Source organism: Chelonus insularis, unplaced genomic scaffold (assembly GCF_013357705.1).
Source record: "Chelonus insularis isolate UGA/USDA-ARS -01 unplaced genomic scaffold, ASM1335770v1 scaffold_714_pilon, whole genome shotgun sequence".
In the NCBI taxonomy this organism is placed as follows: Eukaryota; Metazoa; Arthropoda; class Insecta; order Hymenoptera; family Braconidae; genus Chelonus; species Chelonus insularis.
Window position 1 is genome coordinate 528,427 of NW_023276795.1, and position 20,703 is coordinate 549,129.

The 20,703-nt window shown below is 28.8% G+C and overlaps 1 protein-coding gene across 2 annotated transcripts in view; it reads right to left on the reverse strand.

Moving 5' to 3' along the window:
- The window catches only part of LOC118073889 (neurotrimin-like), a 76,670-nt gene that overhangs the window by 6,442 nt on the left and 49,525 nt on the right, over positions 1 to 20,703 (reverse strand). Inside the window, exons 2-6 of one of the 2 annotated variants that reach the window (XM_035094678.1) lie at positions 16,152 to 16,246; positions 7,692 to 7,899; positions 6,275 to 6,433; positions 3,145 to 3,273; positions 2,614 to 2,751 (exon numbers count right to left, since the gene is read on the reverse strand). In XM_035094678.1, the coding sequence (XP_034950569.1) occupies positions 2,614 to 2,751; positions 3,145 to 3,273; positions 6,275 to 6,433; positions 7,692 to 7,899; positions 16,152 to 16,246 (729 nt within the window). Of the gene's footprint in view, positions 1 to 2,613; positions 2,752 to 3,144; positions 3,274 to 6,274; positions 6,434 to 7,691; positions 7,900 to 16,151; positions 16,250 to 20,703 lie in introns of both variants that reach the window. The other variant, XM_035094677.1, reaches the window with a different exon arrangement.

A 20,703-nucleotide genomic window follows, 5' to 3' on the forward strand; every position in this document is an offset into this window, starting at 1 on the left:
AAATAATTTAACATGGTTATGATACGTAATAACATAACTTAACAAATGCCTATTGAACAATATTTTTCCAAAACAGAGTGATATTAAAACAACTAATAAAATAAAAATTATCATCATTTCTCTTCAGTTTGTTAATTTAATTCATACAGTACTCATTAAATTCTTGAAATATAATAGCAATGTAAATATAATGAATACCAAAACATTATTACAACCATAAGAAAATTCGAAAATAATTTATTTAATTAAATTAATAAATTTATAATTAAAATATAGTTCAAATTTTATGCATGTGAATGACTGCTATTTAGATTAATTTATTGTTAAATCAGAAAATGTTTTGCAAAATAATTATTCAAATGTGGTGAATTGCCAAAAAAATTTGTTGAAGTTAATAATTAAATACATTCCTCTTTTACCAATTGAAATGAAGGCAATTCCAAAGCCCTGGACAGTCCCTCGACAAAATTTCTGCCAGGGTAATTTTCTAGAGCCAATCTGGTTTCGATTTTAAATCATCCCGAGTTTAAAAAGACTTTTATATCATCGCAGTGATATTGCACAGAGATCCTTATCTTTTATAGTATCCATATAATATTTATCTTTCAACCATCTAAACATCAGGGTATTTGTTTATGTATAATACTGTAGCTTAGAGGGTTGACAACGTCTCAGGTATTTACCCGATAGCATAACAACACATCGTCCATGTACTATAATTAAATGTTGGTGGTTATTGAGAACGTTCTTGTAACAACACACCGATCTCCAGTGTGTTAAAAAGTTTGAGTAAAACAATTTCTTTTATGGCCAAATACTAAAATTACATTCTTTTATAGAGTTTGTTTGCAACTTTCTCCATTAAATAGTGAAAATTTCTGAATAGAAATCATCACGAACATGTATTGTATGTAACGGTTTCGTAGCTATTTTCTTCACCAGTGTAAAACATATTATGCGTAATTTTCTTCACAAAGAGATAATGCATTAACTCAACTCTATACAGTACAATTTTGTAAGGAAAAAATTAATTATTTTACTAACTTGGGAAATTGAATACTAAATTTTCAAAGTTAAACAATAAAAAATTATAGAGCTCGGTTTATTATTCTCATTCTTTCACTTGATTAATTCAAACTAATTTAATTTAAAAATTAATTGTACAAATACTGAGATTACAAGGCATTATAATTAATTTTTTTTATCATTATTAGGTGAAAAAAAAAAATGATTATCATAATTTAACCTCATAAGTGTAAATGAAAAATATGGATAGTAAGAAATTTTAATAAATAGAAAAAAAAAAAAATGAAGAACAATTGTATTCTTGCTGAAAAAATGATCCCTTTACTTATCTCCAGGCTCGAGTTAATGTGATACTTTGTCACTTTTTTATTTAGAAATATATTTATAAAAGATATCATTATTTCCAGAAGAATGCTTCATACACCAATTTTATTTCTTTCGTTAAAACAAGTCTTTTTAGTCTTAATAAAAGAATTATTTAATCGTATTGTAGTACATGTTGGACTCACTGGATATAATCCATATCTACGATGAATTTTCTTTGAAAAAGAGTATGAGTTTTGAGGAACAAAAACTTGACCCGTAATTCTTGTGTTGTTCAGTTATACTCAGACCTCAGAAAAGAGACCACGATTCTAGGCACCGGGCACATGCGCCCGACAGGCGTCACAGCAAGTCGAGTTTTTTCATCATCAAAATGAAATTAACGTTTCGCACTGGATTATTTCTACATTCGTACTTTGATAAGGCATAAATACGTAACTCAGTGGAATACCTTTTTTTTCATTTTTTTTTAATCATTATAAATTACGATAATTTAAAAGAAAAATAAACATCGACAGCTGGAAGGAAGAAATGCATATTTAATAGAGATTAAGTATTAATTACATTACTAGCGATTTTCATCAATTTCTTACTTGTGATATTCTTGTAACCCAATTTACTCAATGTGAAAGTTCTTTATTTTTAATCAGGCTATTTAGCTAACATTATTTTTCTTATTTTCCCAGCAAAATAATTTTTTACATCCTAGTAAAATATTGGTATCATATATTCAAACTGTCTAGAGACATCGAATATGTTATTGGAATTTTCTTAAAAATATTTACTATCGAGATCAATAAAAATCACCCAAATAAAAATGATTAATTTTTAGACACACCCAAAAGAGGTCGGATTTAAACGCAAATTATTTTTCAGGCCCAGAAGACACTGTTTTGGGTACTGAAAATATTCTTAAGTTCAGATTAGCTGTATTGGGATTTTTCTTTATTTTTGGTGTGTTTTGAATCACTTTCAAGTCTATTTAGTTTTACTCAGGTGCATCAAGTAACATTTCAATGACAAAATATTATTGGAAGTCAGCTGGATCAGCAGAACATTGATCTGTTAATCCTTAATCTCTATTGTATCAAGCATTGCGTTTAGATTACGTTTAATTAACCATGAAAATATCTACATATAGAAACGCTCATGTTGATTAAAGCCCTCTGCTAAATAGTACATCAGACAAGTTAGAACATCTAGATATTTGGATAAAATCAATACTGAATGCAAATTAATGAGGAAATTAAAGGACATATTTACCATTAGAAATAGTTTCGTTTCCTATTGTTGTCCAGTAATTAATTGCTTTTGGGAATGCTTCAGAGTAACAGTCTAATGTCTTATCTTGTCCTATGTATGCTTCCACCAGTTGATTTTGAACCATTATCATCGGTGGAACTGAAAAATTGAAATAGATTAGACCAAGGTGGTTGAACAATAATTTTACTTCTGTTTTATATCGACCGGAAATCCAAGACAAATACCCAAGGGACGTCGAGACGAATGAGCAGATAAAAAGGTTGACAGCATTTGGCATGAGAGGGAAAAAGAGTAAGAAATTGATCTATAAATACAAATAGTGGAATGGGTTTTGTCGTCAATGTCTCAAGAGAGTCGTTATACGTTTCTTTACACTCCTTCAATCGCTGTGAATTTTCAAACATTCGTAACTGGCTTTTTTATTCCAACTTACTCACCACTAGTGGCCAAAACTGACAATTAGAGTTTGTTTTTTTTTCGGAATGATAAACTGATGGGTTAAAACAGAACGTCAATACATGCCATACTCACAATGAACGATGAGCATTATCCTCTTGCTGACAGTCGGTGGTACTCCGTTCGATGCTATACACAAATACGCTCCCATGTGCAGACGGTTCACTTTTATTATGGTCAGAGATGATCCATTAATACTCGATACTGTAAAAAATCATTTCCATATTATCAAATAAAATTTGTTATAAAATGTTTAATATAAATAATACATTATGCTGTTATATTTTGAATTTTCATTATGTTAATAAATATTTAATCTCTCAAAAATTTAAATAAAAATAATTAATAATCTTTTCCATTGAACTATAATTAATTCAATGTAGAAATAATTTTATTTTCAATACATGTTTATATGCATTGGAATAAATTAATTCTTCAATGTGGCTTTAATTTGAAAAATATTAAATAACAGGTTTAATTACATATTTTTAATTAGCAAGACTTTTTGAATTTGTAAATAATGGTCATGAATTTATCATTAAATTTCTGTCAGAGAGAAATTTGTAGTGACAGTTTAATTAACATCACACAATTTCCTGATGCTCCTAAGATAGTAATTAATACAAACTGCGACAGTAAGCTAGTGTACTTATAGTTAATGATTGCATTATCTATGTACATATTTTCTAATTTCAATAAATTAAAAAAAATTTGCATCCCATTATAATAAAATGCACTTCAAAATCTTTTAAATTTTCCTATCGATTTTCTGAAACTCTACGTAAACATAAATTGCAGTGGACATCATCGTCTATGAACGTGTCAGAAGGAGTGTACTTGTACATCATCAGAACATAAAATTTATAGTGATAAAATATAATATATATATATTTTCAGTGGAATATTTAATATTAATTGTAAAAGAATGATAATCTTTGATGACACCTAATATTACATTTGAAATGATTCAATTTTTTCACTCAACACTGTTCCCAATCAATCTTATTCACTTCCTTAATGAAATAATTAAAATTAAATCAACACTCTCGTGTAGGAATTTACTTTGGTGTGTATATAAATAAATCATTACCGAAATCAACTAAGAAGAAGCATAGAGGGATTTTTTGTACCATTGATTATACAGAAGCATTTAATTTCCAACCACTTGGTGGGAATTTGAAGCAAAAACTATTCAATTCAGGTTTTCGTAGCCCAGAGTTCACAATAATTGTAATAATGTACTAAATCAAGTGCAAGAAAGTTTGTTGGAGGAAAAAAAAGGACATTTATCTAGCAGGATATGAAAAAACTTTTAGGAATGTATGAAGAAAGTGTGAACTTTATTGTGAAAGACATTGGAGGGTTCGAGCAGCAGTCACGGACCTTCCGGTCACATATTGCGTGAGCATGTAATCACTTTGATGAATCATGAGGCATCTAATGCTACCTGATCTCAAGCAGTTTACCCCCAGCGTGATAATTGAGTTGAGCTCTATAGCGTGTTTAACTACAATGAAGGTTTCCAACAGAGCTCTTATCCTGTTGTTGATTAAATCGCTTTGTTGTCACCTTTTTAACACAAAAAAATTTCTCTTTAATCAAACTGTCTATCACTGTAGTGATCAATGAAAATTTTTTTATTTATTTCTCTTAGTTTCTTCAAGTTTACAACAAAATAGTCGACTGTTTATTTTTAATTAAATGTATAATGAATAATTATTTTCATCTCATGGGATTTTCTTCTAAATTTGTCGTCACAACACGTGCATTTTCTGAGTCGCAAAACACGTTAATCATGCAGTGTCCTGTGTCTGGCTAGTAACGATGTATACGGTTTCCCAAATAACCACAAACAGACCTCATTCTCTCTTGTTAGAGGGTATTTCTCCCATGGGGTTGTTCGGAGACATATTCCAGTATACTTGTTTGTCGTTTGCAGAAAACTATTTATTAAAATAGAACAAATTTCAATTCTCTAGAGTTTAACAACTTTGCTATTATACTGCTGTATTGTTATACGTTACTAGATACAAGATGTTCAGTCGAGAACTCATACATGTGTTTTATGAGTATAGTTTGAAGAACAGAAAAGCTGCATGGAGATCTTTTTATTCATGTGGAGAGCTCGATAAAAATAACGATTTTAAAAATAACGTCATAAAAAATGATACAATATTACATGTGGAGGAGAAAAAAATTAAATAATTGATTTTCTTGAGGCTTTCATAAAACTTTTAAATCACAGAAAATATGACTTATACGTAATAGAAAAATCTTTCAACAGTGCAATAAAAAAGGAACAAAAAAAAACCATTCTTTAGTGCAGTTTCACGTATTTCATTGAAATTTCTCATATTTTCATCCGAATTGAAAGATATCCTCTCTGCTGTGATCGAATTTCTCGTTTTTTTTTTTTGTTTAGTGAAAATTGATCTAAAATAATAAAATACTAGTGGATAAACACTTTTTAATTAAAATTAATAATAACTTTCAACCCAATAGGTTTGTTGATTTTTTTTTCTCCAATATATTGAATGATGATATTTTAATTGCTTTCTCCATCGGTCGTAATACAGTCGCGTATAAACACTGAATTGGCTTTTCTCTGTGCAATGCTATGGAATACGCACAGTCTCATGGGGATTAACATTGAGTGACTGAATAGACCAACTGATAGCATGACAACAGAACTAGGGGTTAGAGTATCATCATAGTCTCTTTAGGGAAGAGTGTCTTTTGTTTGATATAAAACAAGACTAACTATTGCTCGTCGGTTCGATGACTTTAGAGTAGCTCTTAAGCAACAAGTCGTAGTAGTTGTATGTTCTATGAAGCAAAAGGTAATCTAGATAGGCCCAACTGCACAACAAAGTTTGAGGAAAGCTTGAAAATTGAATGGTTGTAATGAAAGGACTTATACTAAATCGATTTACAGTATGAGACAGTCCAATATTCACCGCACAATTCGCGTAAATTTGTACACTGTTTGCTAAGCGAACTTCCTGCAGAAATCGCACTTCTCTTGGCTATCTTCAAGTTTCTAGTGATAATGTATTATTTTAATTACAGCCTCAACTAAGTTACATTCATGCTAAAACCAATTTTCATATTCCGTAGATTATTACTCACCGACTAAACTCATCGAAAAGTTTCGCCAAATTAAAAGAAGAAATTGAAGAATAAAAAAAGGAGATATTTTCTTTACCTTCACCGTTCGTGCCAAATGGGATAAGTTCGCCGGATTCACGTTTCCAAGTGATGTTCGGCTCTGGTGATCCCTTTGCAGCACAACGTAATGTCACGTTGCTATTTTCTCTTACCACCATGTCCGTGCTTGTTGGATAATCGAGGATATCAGGAGGAACTGTAATGTACATAAATACTTGCAGCTTAAATTGCGTTCGTACATTTACTTTAATGAGGGTAATATAAAAAGTCGTAGTTTTTAATTTAACTGTTATTTAATAACTGTTTATTAATTAATAAAGTGTTAACACATGTGTGGTGATCCAATTAGTGATGGTAATTAAAGGAAAGTCAGTTTTATTTATTATATTGCTACGAGTAGTTTATCAAATAGAATAAGATGGAAAAGTATGATATATCCTTGTAATTCTTCATTCTTGCTGAGCATTAAGATAACAAATTCAATTAACTTTATGAGTAATGAATTGTAATTTCAACTTTTTTGTTGTTTTATTATTTTATTTTGTTAAATTATTTGTAGTTTTAGAGATATGATTTTACATCAACCGGATATTTAATATTATTTCTAAAAAACTTGGTGTCATACTGCCGGAATACATACATAAAAAACCATATTAGATATTTCATTTCTGTCCTTGAGAAGAAAAAAAGAGAAAAAAGGTTTATACCTTTGTAGCTTGAATTCAATTTACCCCAGATTTAAGTTCGATGTACCTTTGGCTAGAGAAAAATTTAACTTCTTTTTTACTCTGAACATTTATACTTATTTTCATTTGAAAATCCTGATACTCATGATTGATTTATAGTTTTTTCTTAAGCTACTGAATGGCATGAAATAAATCATAATGTAAAAAATTTCAGATTTGAATGAACAATTAAGTGTATTGATTTTTGAGAATTAAATTACTGAATAGCAATGAACAATATTTTCATATTAATTTAAATATCAATAATATAACTGTTGATTATAGTAAATCTATGTTTGAATTTATTTCCAAATGTTTCCAACTAGTTTATTACCTTTCCCTGGGTTAATTGTTTGAATAACCTCTTTATTGTACATTCATTGAAATATGACAGCTCGTTTACATTTTTATCAATTACTTTTTTATGTATTCTAACAAAAGTTCATATAACAGACACTTTGACACTTTGATTGTTAATTTATTTGATATCCAGTCATCACTCATTTACTTTTCATTTTATACATTAAACTTTTTTGTGCAAATTTCAGCAGCATCATCGATCCATCATAGTTCCATTGCTTTTTAATTGTATAGTAGCAAAATAAATGTCAAGATAATTATATTTTAATTCTGCTCAGTATAAAAAAACCCCTTTTTTCATCCAACATATTGATAAAAGATAGCAATCAATTTTTTTATGAAGTAAAAATGATATTAAATCATACATACCAACAACTTTAAGGTGGCCTACTTGACTGATCATTGGATCTGTATTTATCTGACACATATAATCTCCTTGATCGCTTTCACGAACGTCTCGTATGTGTAAATACCATATCCTATGATCACTATGTGATACAACAATCCTGTGGTTCTTCGTGATCACATGAACTGCAATTGTGAGTATCGTTTGGGTATTGACTTGGAGCCAAGCTACCTGTAAACACAAAGAGATGGCTGATTGTGAGGTATTCCAATTAGAAATAATAGTTGACAAATCGTTAATCATTAACGTTAATTTGTAAGCCGATGATTGAGATGTATCACGACTGATGGTGACACGAATTCAATAACTCTATTTGATGTTCGTTGTTGGATAACTTGACATTAACGCACCAACATAATAACGTAGTGGCATTTATAATAAAACATCTGTCTACACTATGGTATTATTCACAGAAATTACTTTACTCGAAACCAATGTTACATTGTTACTGAATCTAAATGGAATCAACGTGAAGCTTAAGTTATTGTTCAGCTACAGCATCTGTTAGCAAGGATTCTCTAACTATTCATTACTACAAAAATCCATTCAATTTTTTCAATACTTTAGTAGATGAATATGAAAATTTTTTTATCATATTAAGTGATTATTTTTTAAATTAAAATAATATAATTTATAAATATTGATTGATGGATTTTCTTTTGAAAATTGCTGAGCATGAACTTGGAGAAAATTAATTTTTTTTTATTTTTCAATGGAGGTGCATTGAAAAAAAAAAGAATAACAAGAAAGTGTCCTTTTATTGCATCTTTATTTTATTTCTTTTCAGAAGTATGCTCTTTTAAATTCTATTACTGGGAAAAAAGCTTATTGACTTGGTAAATTATAATAAAAACGACTTTGAGTGAAAAGCTTAAACATTACCTTCATATCTCCAATGTTGCATAAGATTTCGTTAAAAGCATCTGTCGTAAAAAATTTTTTATGCTATTCTATATGATATAACTTATCATATGCTTCTTTTCGCTCTCAAATATTTCTCATACTCTTTGAGTAATAAAAAAACAATAAATTGCAACATCACGTACTTAAACTCATAAATCTTTACATTTCACCTTAGCATCATTATTTTGTTGAACATATGAAGGCGGAAATTTAAAAGAGGGAAAATGAAGGTAATTCTACGTAATTCTATCATACTTTTTTTTTTCTTACTGAATACTTTTTTAGATACTTTTATTCTGATCTAAAAATGTATGATTAACACCAATACTTGTGCATCTATATACAAAACCGCACTGTCAGAGAAAAACGGAAATTTAATCAACTTTCTGTCTTCATACACAAAAAAAACTACAATTCTTTTTCAATAAAATACTAGTGTATATAAAATAAAAAAACCAGGAAATTGAAAAAAAAAATTCTGCTCGTCTTAAATTCAATATTTTACTTTTTATTGAGGAAAGTTTTTAAAGACTTATTTATTCAGTTTTTGAACTCGATTTTTAATTCATCGTTCCTGAGCATCTACTCTTTAAAACCATGCATTTTTTTTATCCTTTCAAACACCAAAATAAACTGATTTATTTTCGACGAGTTTATCGACGAAAATTCAACCGATTTAATCTCCTTAAAATAGTTGGATAGAAACTGAATACCATTGGAGTAAGCATTTGAGTTTTTCTTGAAAAAAAATACCAAAAAAAAGCTGGGGAATGAATTTCATATGATTGGAAAATTAATAACAAACTTTGCAATACAAAGTAATCATAAGAGCAACACAACGATGGATGTCTTGCGTTAAAATCAACAGTAAAGGTAACGCTATTGTTCTGTAAATTACAGCTGGAGTTTACTTTACTGCTCTTCTAAGTCATTTTCAAAATTTCTCAAGTGTACAAAGCAACTAATACCAGAAGAGACATAACTTGATTCGGGCTCAATCACCTGGTATTCGGAGTCGGTGAAATGTTGAATTCATGAGAGAGAGAACAATTGTCACTTCTATTTTTGTTTTATCTCAGTACTTATATCTCTATTCACTTCGCCAAGTTGAAATGAACAGTTCGATAATTTTCATTGCTGTACTACTATTGAAATACAAAAGACGAAAATTCTGTCATGAAACAAATAAATTATATTTTATTTAATGCCCATCATGGATGATTGCATCACCAAATTGATACTAGGGTTGCAAAAAAATATCAATACCTGAATTGAAATTTACATCTCCACATATCACGTGATATAATATCATGAGTATATTCTCGTAAAGTTTTTCTCTTGGAACATCTTGCAGAGGAATATTATGACTGTGGTATTTAGATGTGTCACCTCTGCAAAGTAGTTCCAACATGATATTATTTTTCACATATGAAAAATATTTTCACCAGAGTTCATCTTCAGACTTTTTTTTTCATTTCAACAACTTCAGTCTACAAGTTTTTTTTATTCTGTAGATTTTTAGGAGTCTATCATCACCAATGTTTAAAGAAATAATATCAATTTATTTTTAATTTTTCAAAATAAATATTATGGTAAATAAGTCATATAAAATAATATTAACCATTAATCATCTTTTTGATATTATTCAGAGATCAGTGGGTCGATTCTATTAAGAGGATTTGGATTATGAGACACGAATTATCATCGTAATTCTGAGGTACTTTTGATGATACCTGTCATAGCGTTATTCAAACCCATTGGATTCATTCCTCTGGATTGATTTGATTGTTCAATAATATGATTGGTAGTCAAACCATTGTCAGACGTTTAATCATTTTAATTTATTTTTAATAACTTTTTGTAAACATCTCATAAACTAAATGGAATAGTTAATTAATTATTAAAGTGATCTTCTATATAGAAACCCAAACTGTTTGAAGAATTAGCTCACTTAATGATGATGAAACTTCTCATAAAAAGATTGTACATCCTTGTAAAGGAAAGATTAAAAAATAATTTTTTATTAAAAGAGATTAAACGCTCACTAGATATGACTACACGTATGGCACTTTTTGTTGGAAATAAAAGGTAGCTATTTTTTTTTTTTATTTAAGTGATCATAGTCTAACAGGAGACAGGTTGAGATAAAAATCTCTAGCCAATCCAGAAGAGAAATTAAAAAACAAAGAAAAATAAATCGAAATCTGCTGATATAAAAGGAAAGATGAGTTCTTTTTATTTTTGACTGAAGAAAGAAGACGAAAAATGAGCAAAGAAAATTTATAACGAAACATTTATTGTATAAAGAAAAGAAGATACTGTACTGTAAGTAGAATCTTTTCCTTCCTTAAAAAAAAAGTATTCATTTGTAACTCGGTTTTGTTACAAAGGTGAGTGTTATTGTTAGATTTATTACGAGTATTACAATAGTGTCACTAGACTTAATGTTCCTAGATTCACATCTGACCATTTTTCGTTTACGATTGTTGGTAGAAAAATACAGTCATTACTGTAAAAACGTATCAACGGAAGGTATCTTATCAAAAGTGAACTAGAAATATTGGTCGTATGAATTAATTTGAGAATAATATTGAATTTTTAGAATGTTGAGTATTATGAGGTAAACACAAGTCATTGATACAATGATGACAGCATTAGAGATTGCACTGTAAATCTCAGTTTTCCAAAATGCATTATTTTAATGCGAATAAGTGTGTTAAATATGACGTCACCTATTTGATTAACATTGTAGTCACTTTTTACACACTTAGATCTACATTAAAAGTGACTACAATATTAATCAAATGGATGACGTCATATTTAACACACTTATTCGCATTAAAATAATGCATTTTGGAAAACTGAGATTTACAGTGTGAAATTTGTAGAGTATTAAATAAAAAAATAAAATCAAAAGCAGTTCTAGATGTTTCACTATTTTATTACCAACCGAATAGTGTTCGATATTGTAAAAAAATTGATACATAACAATGGAAAATTTGTTGAAAATACATTGAATTATTTTATTTGTACATATACTAAGCCAAAAAATTTCCGGGATCTATTAAACGAGTGAAAATAATGTTTGCATGACCTATTTTACTATATCAAACGGATGTTTAAAGCTAGTAAAGTGAGCCAGAAAAAAGAATTAGAAAGAAAGACTTGAAAAATACTAAGAGTTGGCAGCTTAATTTTTAACTTTGGCTCGGGATTGTATAAACTTCAGTCTTACTCGAAAGATCGCTTATATATATGAACCAACATCACCTACATGACTCTTAAGGCTCAAAAGTCACTGGGGCTATATTCAACAAAAGTCTTTATAATAGGACTTGCCGTCAGTTTTCTCAGCACAACAAATTATAAATGCAGAAATGTGTATGCTGTTGATGTATGTATTGTTCAATATAAATTCAAGGACTCTCTTGAGTAAATTACAAATCAACTTCACTGGTTGAAGACATAATTTTATCAAGACATTGAGGTAATTGGGTTCTTCAGTAAATCAAATGAAGATATTGAAAGTAAGTATGTTTATATAGAACATCAACTTTTCTCTCTGAACATTTGAATTTTTTGTTTATTTTATTTCCTCCTGCAAGTGGAGTTGAAGGGTCATGAGTTTTTAGCTTAAATAATATCTCGAGATCTCATAATAAAACGGTTTGAAGTGACTTTTATATGCCAGAATTTCCTGTTGAGAAGATCGCCTTTTAGTTTAAACGATCATAATCGTTTACTCACAACGGTGTCTTCGTCTCAATGATATTGCCATTTGAATATATCATCAGATGCTATCATATTTGGTTGAAATACCTTCCGAGGCGTAGGGTCTTATACAGGACCTTTTATATATAAAAATTCAACAGATTATTCTGCAAAATAAACGTACTTACCTTATGATATTCGAAAAACTTTCTTTATCTGGATTATAGATATATATATATTGACATGAGCTTCGTATTTTTATTTTTTATTAAAACTTGAATAAAAATTTTTCTACATAATATTATGCTTCGAAATTCTATTTCAAATATTCAATACTCAAAGTGCTACATTTCCCATGATATTTCCCATCTACATTTTTTGTATAGATATTTTTTTTTAATTTTCAAAAGAATTTTTTGTTAAAAAAATTCGGTAATAAATTACGTCAAACTTATACTAAATAAATCAATACATCAAAAATCAAAGGAAGTATGTGCATTTTTGTTGTTATTTTATACAGAATAAATGAAATTTTTTCATTTTTTAAACTAAAAGCCTCTAATAAATATAAATTTTTTATTTCAGTTTTATCATGCTGTATGCAGTTAAAAAATGTATGTAAAAATAAATAGATTATTAAATATTGAAACAAAGTCTAAAGAATTTATTAAAATGAAGACATTCTTTTTTCTATTTTTTAATTGAGACTTCAATTTCATAGAACTTTAATTATAATAGCAAAAAAAAAAGAGCAACTAAATTTCAAATAATGCTGTGTAAATATTTGATCAGAGGCTTTCCATATATTACTTTGATAAGTTAGTTAAACAGTATATCTTTAGGAGTTATTTGAAAATAATCTCACTTAAAATACGGCCTTTGTGTGTTAATTAAAAATAAAAAGAGCACAATAGTATAACCATCGAACAACAATTTGTTGATTTTTTAATGAAGAAAAGAAAACTACAGCTGTAAATACATGTTGATATTGTGAGCAAGTAAATTAGCAAATTCTAGACAGGACGTAGCTGAGTAAATAATTAAACTCAATAAAACTAGAGTTTTTCGAATTTAATGAAATATTTTTATTTATTCGAAATATAGGTCAAGTGAAAATGCCTCTTTCATGATTCGTTCATGCATTTAAAAGATCATTATGGTAATTCAAGGTTCATTTTGGTCAATATAAAGTAATTAAAGATTATTGCGAATAAATAAACGCTCTAAAATGTGGGTCAAACTAGAAAGCTCTTAAATTTGAGTAAACTAAAGAGTAAATCACTTCTTATTCAAGTAGAAGATAAATGAAAACTTTGAGGTAGTCTTGATGGGGATGATGCATATTCAGTGGAGAAACTAAGTAGCAGAATAGATTCCAATTGTAACATGAAAAATTATTGTTATATAATTAATTAACTCATCGTACACATTGAGTAGTACTATACGCGTGAATATACTAACAAAACAGATGTATAGATAGTTGCCTCATACGGTGCTTGCAAGTTCCCTCAGGGCCGTTATCTTCCACTCTCGGCGCATCTGCTTGACTACCGGATAATACGCGGCGGGTATGTAAATCCCATTCTGATTAACATCCACGTATCACCAGCAACACCACTACCAATATCACAAATATACCGTAGCAACACAACATATTCTGTACTCTAAGCTCTATCTACATTTAGGCTAAAATCACCGTTGACTCCACGATTTGGATGTCATAGTACCAATATATATGTATTATGGACCATAACTACATCTATTCAACTATTTATATCCCGCAGTCATTGCCAATGATTTATTATGTGTAGTAGAATACCAACTGTAAATATTCTTTCTTTTAGCAACTTTATCGGGAGAAAAAAAAAACGAAATTAATCTACGAAATATGTCCAGTCATTTTTTATTTCGATGCAAATTTACCAAGTCTAAAATTATTCAAGCATGATTAATTGACTTTGTGCACACAAAGCGAATTTTTCTCACAGAGACTGTTATAAAACATGACGGATATAAAATCAATGATGTTCTGTCCTATATAAACAGTTAACAGAATACATTACAGTAGCATTTATTCTACTTTTAACATTAACTTGAACCACTGCTATTATTTTTCAAATAGAGATATGCTAATTTTTATTCTTATGTAAACTTCGATTTAAAAAAAATTACTTGATATACTACAATTAGAGTTGAGCAATAAAATTGCAATATGATTTCTCTTTTTTTTTATTCTACTTCTAAGAAGTAGATAAGAGCTGCAACTTGAATTATATGGTAATAATTTTCAGTTAAATTTACGATTAAAATGAAATTGGTTCTTGTTTTTCTAAAAATAACTTATAAAAGTCTTTGTTGACCTAGTATGGTAAATTAATAAAGTAATAAACTCATTTATTAAATTCAAGTTCGTAATGGGATTGCAGGTTGAAGGAAGTGGAGATTTTTCTTTATTTTTGGGACAATATCGTTTGGTATTTTTTTTAATGTCTGTGAAAAGATTCAAGTCAACTTTACTGCTGTGTTTCACTTTCGATCTAAATCGAAAAGTCGTAAGAAGACAATAGTTACAAGTTCGTCCAAATATTTATCGAGTTCTAACTGAAGAAATCTCAATGCATTGTAAAGGTTCAACGACTTATAGACTTTTAGTCTTACAGAGTATATATTACTTATAAATGTTTTAACTATAACAAACTGTCAACTTTACATGGAAAGTCGATAAACTTTACACAATCGAATAAACTACGTGAATTTCACATTGGTTAAAAGAAATTGAAAGAATTTTATGGACTGGCACTTACAAGTTTTTCTAATTTCTACTTCTAGTGACCATACAATATCTGCTACATATTTATAGTGACAAATTTATTGAGGAAATAAATTTCTCGAATATTGAAGCCAATAATAGTTCCTTCAGTAAAGTTTACAGTCCATAGAGAGATTTGAATAATAAAATCTAGCAAAACTTTAGAAAATCTATAAAAATTCATTAATTTTATTTCAAAGTGAATACATTTTTTAACTTCTACAAATAAGTGTTAATAACTTTATAAAAATATAATTGAATAACTACTTACAGCTTTGAAATAATTGTAGATACTCTAGAAATTTTATAACTACTTGTTAAATTTGTACTTATTGAAAAATCTTTTCAAAGATAAACAAAAAAAAAAAAATATTCTTTATATTTAGCATTTAATTATAACTTTTTTGTTCTGAAATGTTTCGAATGAAAAAAAACGAGGTTCGTGGCTCAACTTAAAGTACCCAGGCATGTCTTGATCAGTAGCCGGATAATAGTTGGGCTTAAACTGCTCACTTAACTCAAGCTATACGGCCTCTGCCATTGCTTCTTGTCCTTCTATTCCTGCAATATGCTATCCCTGTAAGCTCTCTGTCGACTATCGCAACTTGCAAGAACATCAACTAGTAACTCTCTAAGTGTTCTTAACATCTAATGTGAAACTTGCAACTATGAAGAAACTCATCTACTTGGTGTTCTCGCAGAGTATTCAGTACACATAACGTTGGAAAATTATGGCGAGAAAAGTATTAAACCTATAGAATAAATCGTAAAAATGTTTATGTATGTCTCTTTACTTTTTTATAACTTCAATAATATCTTTATACATCAAATCAAACTGTGATATTCTTTTTATTATTTTCATGTGATTTAACATTTATTTATATCATTGTTAAACAAAATTGGTCATTTCATTTTAGATGTTAAGTTATATTTGCAATGAAAAATATTTGTTTAATAGTTGAATGAAAAGTATTAAATTTCGTTATGTTATAAATATTACCTTATAAGTCGAAAGGTTATCAACAACACAAGCAAGTGTTGCTTCTCTTCCCACTGGAACTGTCACGTTTGCTATTGGCAGGACAAAGGTCGGTCCTTCTGAAACAAATTGGTGTCAAGAACTATACAGATTGCTTCAACTGGTCTACTTGATATCGTTGAAAGAGTTTAGGATCACTTTAATGAACTTTGCTAATATTACAAACTTATATTACATGCCATTGGACTTTTACATGTCAACATTTAATAACAATTTACACGAAAAAATGAGATAAATAATAACAGTCAAGAAGTAAAGTTTAAATATATACTTAATTTAAAATTTGTTTATGTAAAATTTATAATTTTTTTAAAAGACAATGAATAATTATAATGACAAGACGAAGGATAATGTGTTCTATGCATTAGTCTATTCGCTGTTGCACTTATTTTCTTCAATCTCAATAAATCTTGAGAGTTTTTTCTCAAAGTTTTTTGTCTTTTCCATTCTATCTAAAAGTTTATTGGTTAATTTATCTAGGTGACATTGAACTTAGTTGAAAATTTTCTCTGCTATTTACCTACACAATTTTCAAGTAATTTCCAATGTCTTGGTCTTTATCAATTATACTCATGGAAATATTTCTCACAAAATATATTACTGAAAAAGAAATTCTTTCTCAAAGAAAAATCTCATTACCTTATTTTATACACCAAGAGAAAAGAAGTATCTAGTAACTGATGTGCGAACTTATTGAGCTTGGACTTAAGTCTAGTATTCATAAGGCCTTAAGTATCAAAGTGGTAGAGAAGTGAAAAGGATATTGAGTGCACGCGACCGATAAGCACTGATCCCAATTACATGTTAGGGAACAGTTTCCAAACTCAGAGGATCACGGATTACGAACCCTGTTCGTGTTATTTAGCACCACATAATATGAAAAGTCGATACACTTCCAAGATACCTGCAGTGACCATTCTCCATAATTTCAAGAGGACATTAGGAGCTGTTTACAGCTAAAGGAATTCGAATGCCATTCGATTGAATTTCAGTTAGAGTATTGAGTCGATACGAAGCTAATAATTGAATCCTAAAAGTTTATACTTAATTCCAAAAAGAGCAGGAAAATAATTAGGTTGACAGCAACAAAAATTCTATCACAATTATACAAAATTTGTAAATGTTGAAATAATTAAATTATTGAAAAAAATTTAATTAAAAATGGAATAGTTTTTAACATACAATATGAGTCAGCATCACGAAAATCGAAGTCAGAAGAGAAAGCAAACAAGTTAAAATTGAACGTAGATGAGAATGGCAATCAACGTTAAACCGTTAATAATTACCTCTCCAGATGTTCGCACGTTTTATCAATTCTATATCTACGAGCTCCAATACTTGGAAAAGTTAACTAAAGACAAAAATGAATAATCATTCCTAACGAGGAGATAATGAGTTACATAATCGAGTATTCCAATAAAAAAATTCATTGTTTTTATAACTGGAAAATTCTCGTAACTTTTTTGTCGAGTTTAATAAATGAAAATAAATGATTGGGTGAAATGAGTGGAAGAGTCACAGAATAATTTATTAATAAAATTTAAATATTCTAAATAAATTACGTAAAATGTATGTATAGTAGTATTTAAATTATATTTAATTTTTATATAATATGCAAATAAATAATTTTTTATGACAAAGTATATAATTAAAACAAGCAAAAAAAAGAAAGTTTAGGAGTAGAGGATTTATGGAATCGACAAACTTAAATAAGTAAATACTTGAATATATTTTACATGAGTTTCTTGAGTGTATTGTCTTCACATAACTTTTAAGAAAATATAACAAAGTTTAGACGTCTTTGTTCTTGATTTAATTAAAATTTACACGTATGAAATTTTCATTTATAATGAATCAATTTAATGAAGTTATTCCACTTGACTTCAGTTTTAATTATTTAATCAAACTACTACAGATTAAAATGGTTTATTAACCATTAATTTATTTTTCAAATGATTTATTAAATTCAACTCGGACCTTCTAATATTTATTAATCATCAATAAAGTGAATTAGTGAAGGACATTTATTTAATTAACTTTTCTAAACTCAAACTATCCATATCTTCCTTGTTTATAAAGACAACGACGATTAAACATTCTATATCCCATCTTACCCCGAGATGCACACCGTCTTGTTCTACAAATAAGCCAAGATGGGGAAGTTATTTTACAAGTTAATATTTTTATAAGGAGAATTCTATTTTTTTGTTTTGACTCATTAGAATTTAAAAAAAGAATAACTGATGATTTTTTAAATAAAAAAGTTCCTACATTGTGCAGTTAAAAAATGAAGGGTTTTTTTCATGAAATACCTTAAAGCCTCGTCTCACCCCACCTTCCCCTATCTTGAAATATGTTTATTCAATGTCATTTACTTTCTTGGCATGTTCGATCAACCTAGACCAGAGTAAAAAAGGTTCCAGCATGTAAGTGTATGTACATTAGACTCCACCGATTCAGTTATTTAGCGTTACACTCTCTGGAGAGATATTCCACAGGATCGATGGCACAGTAAACAAGAAGTGTGTGCATGTATTAAGCTAACACCATTTATGGCATCCATTTGCTGATGTCTTGGTTATGTAATTATTATTATTATACAGCAATAATGTCCATTAGTGAGGGAAGAAAATCATCAAACACAGTGATACTTTTCAGTTCTATTTAGAATTTTACATGAGTTATTTCGTTGTTTGTTCACAGGAGATTGTGCAACAAGTGAAAATTGTTTTGCTTTTTTATTCATCTCACGCTCCTCAATATCGAATGCACAGCGTGAAATAATGTTATCTACAGCATGCTGTATAGGGTTTATGAAGTTTAAAATAACAAAAAAGATGAGAAAAGGAAGAAAAAACGAATTTCGTAGCAGCTGCTTCGTATTCTATCATCGTCACAGTGTTGTGAAGTTTTCTAGAAGTGAATGCAATCTCGTGAAAAGGTTGATAATTTAATTGGCTTACAGAAACAAAGACAAATATATAATAGATTAAGTAAAGTGACACTATTACTTGCTACGCTTTGAATGAAAAATAAAAAAAATTATCATTGTCAACGTCCAACTGCTTATCAGGTCACACTAAGCCATTATTTTCAAACTTATTTGTTAATTACGTTGATGGAAGAAAGTTAAATTCCAGAAAACTCTTAGAAACTTTTGGTTTAGTATCGAACTCTCAGGTAAGAGAATCTCATACTGAGTATCTTCAAATAGAGTCTTGTCATCATTATGATCAGACAAAAGATGAGAAGAGTAAAAATATATAGTCAAAGGACTGACTTTCTCGAGTTACTTGGGTGACATTGGATAAGAAGGATGATTTGCTTTGTGTGATTTCTAGCTAAATTACAGTTTCGAAACGACAAAACGACAATTCCATCGAGGGGTTCTCGGTTAGTAATAGGTCGTAGTTAATTAAAGTTCTGTAAATTCTCAGCCACATAATGAATTGCACAGAAAAGTTTATGAATCAATAAACTTTCCTAGAGTACTAATAGTCTTGATAATTAAATCATAGATTGAATGGTTTTATCGAAAAAGGAAAATAAAATATCTATAATTATTCTACAAATGAATAACAGGTATTTTTATGAATTAAATGTCGTATAAATCCAATTAGAATAATTGAGTTGGAGAATGATCATTAGAATAATGTATACAGCTTGCTTATTTAAATATTAGATACTTATAAGATATGATGAATTAATTAATATAATTCGATTTATTAATTTTTTTTATTTGAAATTATTCTTTTTAGAATTAAATTTGGTCAGAGATTGTTTATTAATCAAATAATTGACTTAAATACTTTGGTTAAAAAATAAAAAATGAATCATCACATCAATTGTTTATCAATTGAATTTTGGTAATCAAATTCAAATGCTTTGGCAATAAAAAGTTCAAATGAAACAACTGTAACAATTTCATCATAAATCACAGTTGGTTTGTGGAAATAGTTTATCACCAAAATTGATGCAAAATTAAAAACACAAAGTAATAATTTATGTTTTATGTAATTAAATCCTAAATATATGAGTGAGAATAATCAACGATTATAGTATTGAATTTACGAGGTTTTATTCGACTTAATAATACTCAATGAATCAATTATAGTATTACAGAATTATTGTCACGGGTGCACTCCAATCTCGGCTTATTTCCATTTGAGTCAATAGCCATGAGTATTTGCAGATGGAGTCTCATAAATTTCAAATGGACTAAGTACTCTGTTTACTCAAAAGTCTCCCGTTGGAACCATAATTCAACTGTTCACTGACATCAAGACATATTTTATTTATGTTAAATAAAAAATAACTTCTTTTACGTTGATATTTTTACTTATATATTATTTCGATATTGCTAATAGTATTTAGTACCTATTCAGCGAGCTTTGTTCTAGTCTTCTAGTCATTTGAGCTGATTGACTGGTGCACTCTGAAATACTGCTTTGTTATTGAGGTTACTATCGATTTACCACTGCACTACTAGCCACTTTGATCAAGTAAAGCATTG